At 37.4% G+C, this 8596-nt stretch overlaps 1 protein-coding gene across 1 annotated transcript; it reads left to right on the plus strand.

The window, feature by feature from the left end:
• Positions 1-477: 477 nt before the first annotated feature.
• LOC113012728 (adhesion G-protein coupled receptor G5-like) lies at positions 478-6794 on the plus strand. The gene is made up of 18 exons (XM_026153030.2): positions 478-623; positions 788-882; positions 954-1040; positions 1173-1241; positions 1345-1521; positions 1626-1661; positions 1759-1830; positions 1967-2099; positions 2196-2352; positions 2451-2585; positions 2682-2792; positions 2879-2933; positions 3100-3197; positions 3272-3393; positions 3469-3734; positions 3824-3914; positions 3999-4279; positions 4361-6794. Exons 2-18 carry the CDS (start codon positions 792-794, stop codon positions 4477-4479), a joined length of 2100 nt encoding a protein of 699 aa, XP_026008815.2. The 5' UTR covers positions 478-623; positions 788-791; the 3' UTR covers positions 4480-6794.
• Positions 6795-8596: the final 1802 nt, after the last annotated feature.

Genomic DNA, 8596 nt, shown 5'->3' on the forward strand with positions numbered 1-8596 from the left:
TTGTGCAGCACGCAGGACCGACAGCGCACAATGTGCTTTGAAGTAGCAGCCAAGAAAGGTGCAGTTTTTAAATTTATCTGGGCTAGTGTAGATGTAGCCTTGTGGAGGAGTAAAGGTGAGGCTTTTGAACTTAAGAACACTGTAGAAAATACAAAAAATATTCAAACTTGAGCACCCAATTCTTGTTTCGTAGTCATTAAAGATGTATGTATTGACGAAATTATTATAAACCACAAATTACCATGTCAAGCCCATGAGGAGCGGATATAAAGTAAAGGTTTTAATATGCATCCCTGAGGCACTATCACAATTACAACCATCTATTTCTCATTCAACCTCAATTCAATGCATATAGTCACACACACACACACACACACACACACACACACACACACACACACACACACACACACACTTTATTCCTTTTTTAAAATATATGAATACACGAGTTACTGGGGACAAAATACAGGATAACATTACAGGAGCATCTGTGTTCACGCCTACAGTGTACATTTTGTTCCAGCCCATGACAATAGGTGCCATTCTGCCAGCTGTGGAAACATAAACTTTGAGACGTGGGCCCAGTTTATTTGCAAGTCAAAGCAGGGAAGCAGATATGAAAGGTATATTTGTCAGTAACATGTGATGTCTGTAAGCTGGACGTGAGTTGCTGTGAAATTCGACAATGCAGAACGTATTCTCATTTGGGAAATAGAAGCCGAAAGGTACTTAAACTCTCAGGCTGTGATAAGCTAAGATTCATTTGAAGATTCCCATTTCTCTTTAGGAAAATGTTACCAATGGATGTAAATCATCGCCGGACGCTTGCTGCGAAGCTTCTGTTTTATGGGATATTCCTCAGCAACCACATAAGTGAGGGTGGTAAGTTCAACAAAATGTAGCTTAAAAGATTTCTCAATATCAACTCATAATCAGATTTTTCATGTTGTCAGTTTTCACAGGTCCAAATGGAGACTGCACACCCAAGAATACCCTCTTTATCAGTAATGAAACACTAACTCAACAATATTTTCCATCACGTAAGTTCAAAAATAATGAAGGAAAAAATAATAGTCTTTGAAAGGTTCAAAGAAAACAATAGTACCCTGTGTTTTTAGAAATGATTATTAAATAAATAAGAATACATATAATAAATAATTGTTATATTTTAGAAACTATCTACCGAGAGGTCAACGGACCTAAACTCTGTTTCAACATCCAGCCAAACAATAGCCTTGCAGGTACAGTTATCTAATTTTTGTTTTTTATATTTCGGACTGTTGGTGAAAAAAGTCGTCTTGGGTATTTGCTAAAAGTGTTTGATTGTTTCTGTATTTGTCTTAGATTGTTGTAGCGAAAACAATTTCACCTGTAGCCTTAAAGTAAAAGGAGACGGACCAGGCAAATACATCCTAAATGCAACTGAAGAGATTTTATCTAAGCAAGATATTGTGGTGATGAAGAAGCCACAGTATGATTATTCGTGTATGCCATCACAGGTCTACAACAAAAGCAGCCCTGGTAAGCCTCTAAGACATGAGACTTTGCACACAATGGTCATAATTTTCAGTTTATTTGAAAAGGTTTCCAACCAGTGATCTGACGCACTTCTTACTTTGTTGCAGGTTTTCTTTATAACATCAACCGCTGCTTGAATGAAAGTAAATTCACAAACCTTTTCCTCTTAATTTCTACATGAAACAACGTGACAGCAGTGACAGTGCACAAGTTCTAATTTCATACTTTTATGTGTTGAAGGTTCCAAAAGCATTAGAGTGAATGCTGACAGTTGTTTAGATAATGAAACCAATACCAGAGTGGCTTGCAAAGGTATTATGTTGTTTATTTAACAGGATCATTAAAAAAACAACATTTTAGTAAGTACTGTGATAATAAGAGAGCACGGGGTTGAAAATTTAATTCCTGCTTTTTTCCATGAATGTTTGTATGTGCCTGTGCTATGCAGATGTAACAGAAACACACTACGTTATCTTTGACAATAAAACATGTGTGTTATGTAAGAAACCAGTCTTGAAAAGTCTAGACAAAGAGATTAATTATACCCTGGAGAAAATTCCTACCAGCCCAGACAAAGCAAAGTAAATATCTCAGTTTTCTACAGAACAATAACAGCAAATAAAAATAAATACACGCTTTTGAAATCTGCTCTAAAACATTAACGGTGTGTCTTACAGAGATGCCATGAATGTTCTATCATGCTTGTTTAAAGAGCTGGGTAACGCCAGCACAGCAGCAGTGAAAATGGGCAACATTACAGGACTGATTGCCAAACTGCCCCAGGAAAACCAAACCAACATGAACTTTGTCTTCACAAAAAACTCTGGAGTAAATGTAAGGTGTTTGTGCAACACAATTTTATGACCTTCAATTAATAATATTATTTTGTTCTTCTTTTGTTATTTTTTTTGTTTTACTAATATTTTTAAAAGTCTGTTGAAGAAGAAAACAGCAATTCTTTGACGGGCCCATTTCGTTTAATGAAAATTCCTAAAGAGGCCAGTAAAATGGCGGTGGAGAGAAATGGATCATTTCTTGGGATTCTGCTCTTTCCAGAAATGCATGCGGTAATAGTACAGCTGAACTAATTACTCATGATCTTTATAAAATGTATAAACATATTGACCAAACCTGATCTATTAACAATCTTTTAATCTTAACAGGATGACAGCAGTAAATACTATTTAAACAGTGAGATAGTGGGAATAGAAATGGGGGCAAAAATACAAAACCTTTCACAACCCATCGAGATTCAGTACAGTAATGTGGACAAGGTAAGTGTGATGTCATAACAGAAATAATGATCAATTTAAGTTCAGAGGAAAACTTATTCTGATTTTCATTTTCTATTTTGATAAAGAAAGGAGCGAATGCTTCTTGCATGTCTTGGGATGGAAACAGCACAGATGCAAACGGTAAAAAACCCCAAATAGATCTCTCTATATATATATCTAATTTTAATATGAAAACCACAGGAATTAAAGACCTTTGAAGTGTTCACTCACATTTTGCACACACGCTGATTACTGTGATAAAGTCTGTCTTTAACAGTTACTTCTTTGTATTACTGCTGTCCAACAGGGAAATCACTCTGGATCACAGATGGCTGTCAAACAGTGGAGACCAATAACAGCATCACCTGCCAGTGCACACATCTAACCTTTTTTGCCATACTCATGGTAAGACAGCTGTATAGGAAATAAGAAATTATTTTTTTTACAGCACATACTGATACATAACTATTTGAACCTAGTCACCTACACCTGCAAACATTAGCACTTCTGATGTTAATACTCTGACCTACATCACTTCAATCGGTTGTGGACTGTCGCTGTTTTTCTTGATCGTCGGTCTCTTCATGCACGTTCTCGTCAGGTAAGAGATCCGAGGCAGTTTGGATTTTTACCTCAGTAAAGTCCTTTTTCTTACGCACACTAATTTGCTCCACAGAAAGGGGAAAGCAAGCGAAGCAACAAAGATTCTGATGAACCTCTTTGTCGCCATGTTGATCCTGAACTTGTCCTTCTTGACCAATGAGAGCATTTCAAATCTGGGTATCAAAGGTGCATGTGTGGCAATAGCAGCAGTTCTGCACTACGGGATGTTGGCCACTTTTACCTGGTTCTTCATGCAGGCTTTACACTTGTACCTCAGTCTACGTCGAATCTGCACTGAAGTGAAACATTACATGCTGAAGATTTGCATCACAGGATGGGGTAAGAGACCTGAACCAAAAATGATACTTATGCTCTCATATTATGAATAATAATCACAGGAGAATTTATATTCCTAATCTTCTCTTTAGTCATACCGGCTGTGGTGGTGATCGCTCTTCTTGCCTCCCAGAAATATAATTCTATTAATATTAATACAAATGAGGGGAAAGCAGCAACAATGTAAGTCTGTAAATCTGATAATAGATTTCTTGGATAAAACACAAACATCTTCATCAGAGGATCACGTTGTACTCCCTTTTTCAGGTGCTGGATCTCTGATGCTGGTATCCACCAGGGGGTCAACATTGGTTATTATGCTGTAGTGTTCGTCTTCACTCTGAGTGTATTCATTCTAACTGTAAGGCAAATCGTTCTAATGCCAAAAGCAGGAAAGGCCCAAGACAATAGTTCCATTAAGAGCAACACTTCCACCATTCTGAGCCTGTTCCTCCTTCTTGGCATCACCTGGGCTTTTGCTTTCTTCAGCTACGGACCTTTGCTCATCGCTTCCTACTACATCTTTACCATCCTCAACTCCTTTCAAGGTAAATCTAAAACTGTCACAGTGAGCTGACTTCATTCTTTATTGGATTAAAAGTCCTTAACCTTCTTCTTTATTTGTATAGGTTTCTTCCTGTTCATCTACTATTATAAATCCAGCAAGATTATTGGAGACGGCAAAATCCACACACAAAGTAGCAGCACAGCTACATCAAACACAGCTGTAACGTCTCCTTATGCATAAGGCTTGCTGTTTTACCATATTTTGACACAAGAGGGCAGCATTTTATTTCATATAGTTCCAGCAGGTTGCTCTGTGTAGAAACAACTTGGTCATTCTTCCCATGTGCTCTCCGCTGAATGGCTTTTCTGACATGAAAGCACTAACCCAGATTACCTTCTTTGACGCAAATACTCATGTGGACTAGAGCTCGAGTCAGTACTCTGGAAGTCATTTCAGAGCACGACTCTATGTTTGTTCCCATGCTTTTATATTTTAACAGACAAACTTGTCTTACTCACGCCAAATAATTCATAGAAGGCTGTGATTCAGTCAGAATACGCAACCACAATTGTAAACATGTCAGGATGTTAAGGTGTAAAATGTTAAAGTGGGAAAGTGAAACATGTCAAAGACATAAGGACATTTTCAATTTGATGGCAGTAACACCTCTCAAAAAGTTGGGACAGGGACATGTTGACAACTGTGTAGCACCTGTCTTCCTTTAAACAGAAATCCATAAACATCTGCTGGGATGAGCTGCTGGACGTTTGGTAGAAGAACATTCCATCTTGTTGGATATAGGATCCTAGCTGGGTTGTCTTCCGAGTTATTATCATGATGCATCAAACGTTTTTATTTGGTGATATGGTTGGCCATTTCAGCACCTGACTCTTCCACTATTAAGCCAAGCTGCTGTAATGAATGCACTGTGCAGTTCAGCATTCTCTTGTTGAAAAATCCAAGCAACTCCTTGAACAAGACTTTATCTGCATGGGAAAATATGTTGATCCAAAACCTGCATATACCTCTGAGCAATGATGGTGCCTTTCCAGATGCCCAGGCTTCCAATTCCACAGCCCAATACCATCAGAGATGTATAGTCATTGAATTTTGGTAAGCTGGATTTTCCTTCTCTTCCATCCTCATCCATTTTTTCCAAGCAGAATCTTAAAATTTTGAATTGTCTGACCAAATAACAGTTTCCCCTTTGGCTGTGTTCATTTTAAATGGGCTTTGGTCCATAGAAGACAGCAACTTTTCTAGATAATTCTCACATATGGCTTCTTCTTTGCATGATAAAGCATTAACCTCCATTTTTGGATGGCACTGTGAACTGTGTGAACACAATGACAGATTGGTGAACCTCTGCCTATCTTTAATATCCAGTCCCGTTATTGAACTGTTGCTAGTTAACCTAACTATTTAAAAAATGTTCCCCCAGCTGTTTCTTTTCAGTACTACTTACTTCTCTAGCCTTTTCTCGCCTCCAACTTCTTTTGAGCAATGTTGCTGCCATCAAATTCAAAACGAGTGTTATTTTTCATGAAACAGTAGAAAGTCTGAATTTAAACATTTAAAAATATGTATATATTATCCATTGAAATTTGCTTCATGCTTCTCCCATAGCAAAAACAATCCTGACACTGTAACTGTCACATTAAATGGTTCTATGACAAATCTGTCATTTGTTTAGTTTGTTGCTAAAAAGCAGATTTTTCACGTTTACCAGTAAACTTAAAAATGTTTTCTGTGGTCTATTGTAAATAAAATATGGGTTTTGTAAATCATTGACTAAGGTTGTATTACAGACCTCTTGAATCAGTCATTGAGTGGAATGCAGAGTTTAAACGTTTAAGAAATTAAACATTTATTTTTTTTGACTGATGTGCTTCTCAATGTGATTAAAAATAGCAGAATCAAGGTGAAAGGAAGGCTTGTCTCACATATCCTACACAGTGTCGGGGCTGAACTCGCCAGTTAGTGTGTTGCGTGCCTTCAGATAATTACTCTGAGTCCAGAGAGACCAGTATCCACTGTGCGGGAAGCTTAACTGGCAAACAAGAAATGAGCTCATGACTACCTATAGTGATAAGCTCCCTGAGGGTATTTGAATGTTGAAACTATTCTCTAAAGTTTACTGTATTTCACTAGCATATATATAAGTGCAGTGTATCTTGGCAAACTGTTTTGTTTGTTTAGTGGTTTTTGGGAATTGTGGATTTCGTTAGTACTTATTTTTATTATACTACCTTAAAAAATATCATATTATTTTTTCATTTAGAGGGAACCTGATTTGCTTTTCTCAGTTTTATTAAAGTAGCCTTAAAGTCAAATCTTTGCATGTACTCTATATCATATGAAGTTTGTCAAGCTTTTATTTGACAAAATAAATGATTTGACTAAAATGTCGTAATAACTTTTTTGTATTTTATCAGGACAAAATATGATTTTCATACATAGAAGCAAATTGTCTTGTGAAAGAAACTGTTGTATGTACACAACATAGTCTTGAAATAAAAGTCTGAGCTGTTTAAATGAATAATAAAGTTTTTCCTTATTCAGAACTTGAGCCTCGATGAGTGACATTGAGAAAGGAAGGACTGTTTATTTATCTACGACTGATTAATCTCCTAAATGACCACAGCGTGCCAGACAAAAACTGGGGTAATTACTGCCATGCATGTCTGATTTGTGTTGCTCCAAAAGAAGGGCTTTTACGCAAAGCACAGCAGGCTTCTGTGGTATACCTGTGTGTGTCCTTATGTTAGAACATGCAAAATTAAAAAGCAGAGGCTAAGATGCAGGATCACAACTCATAGCTCTGTGGTAAGCAGTTGTGAACATTAATCTCAATAGCAAAAGATTTGATAGGCCAGAATGTGAGGGTGAAAAAAACAACTGCTTTTGATTCATTAACTTACTAAATCAAAAGTATGTAAAAGTCCCCGCACAGATTTGGAGCAGAGTTTTACTGCTTTCCTAAAAACATAAATCAAGGCATCTCTGAGAAATGTTCTGGGAAGATTGTTGTTTTGTGCGTCAGTCTAGATGATTTCATAATGAAAATGACAGGGAATGTTACATTTTCACGCTATTCAACAAAACCCTTACCAGAGTGAAAAACCAAATAAAATTTTAACACGTGTTAATGTGTTTCACTTAGTAGATGGGAACTAAGAAAGTGCTTTTTAATTGCTCTCAGTGTCATACCACATGTACAGTAGTGGCTCAGAGAAAGACATTAGCATCAACATGCATGTTAAAGTTGGAAAACATTTTGGTTCTATATCGAAATATAGGCAGAAAAAAGTGCATAAAATACAAAATCTGCTCCAGAAAGGTCGTCCTAACCTCAGTTTCTGTGGAATAAGAATAGTTAAAGTTTCCAATCACCAGACTGACTGGATGCATTATTACCACAATCTGTGTGCAGGAGCTTTTATGCATTTTATTATAGGGAGTCTAGACTGAATCCTGGCCTGTAAAAGCAAAATTTTCAATCTCAAATGACCTATAAAACCCGAGGTCTTGTTCCCGGAGACTTGCGTGTAAAGAGGGAAAAATTATTATCTTTTATTTGCCTGGTTACTGGTTAACACTGGCTTTTATCAAATTTGAGATGACACAACATCAATTCTATTTGCTAGCAAATGTGTGACAAAGCAAAGTTGACTCTTAGAAACGTACGGTCGACTTCATTTTCTGCTCCCCTGCTATGGGGCGCCGTTTGTAAAGTGAAACGTGCTGAAATTAACAGCAACATTTTTCCACATTTAGCTCAAAACAAGTCATTTTTTACAACATTTAGTAAAATATTTGTAACTTTTGATATTTAAAACAGAATTTTAAATGTTAAATCTAAATATTATATTTAAATCTAAATCTAAATGTTAAATCTAAATGTTAAATCTAAATATTATATTTAAATCTAAATGTTAAATCTAAATGTTAAATCTAAATGTTTAGGCTAACATGCAAATTTATTGCACGGATCAGCGGAAATACCAAAATAAAAGCTTTCCGAAAACCTCCGGTGCAAAAGTGTGCCGGTAGTGGTCAGACACGTTCTCACTCCCTAAGCGTAATAATTTTCACTAGGTGACAAATTGTCAACATTTTATGCTTTTGGGTACCCAACACGTTCCTAAATGACGGCACCACCACTTCCCCTGCCAGTGGCGGACTCCCTCAGACATCGGTGCGTTGGTGGTTCTTTGTGTCCGGGGATGGGCGTCCAGGTACACACCGGCTCACTCCTTGCCGGCCGCTTATCGGGTCCTGGAGCCTGGGGCTCGCTCGGGCCACTTCGGAGGTGGGGTGCCCCCGGCCTCTCGGCCTGGGGCTCGGTCATTCAGGC

This window comes from Astatotilapia calliptera, chromosome 19, assembly GCF_964374335.1.
Source record: "Astatotilapia calliptera chromosome 19, fAstCal68.1, whole genome shotgun sequence".
NCBI classification, from domain to species: domain Eukaryota; kingdom Metazoa; phylum Chordata; class Actinopteri; order Cichliformes; family Cichlidae; genus Astatotilapia; species Astatotilapia calliptera.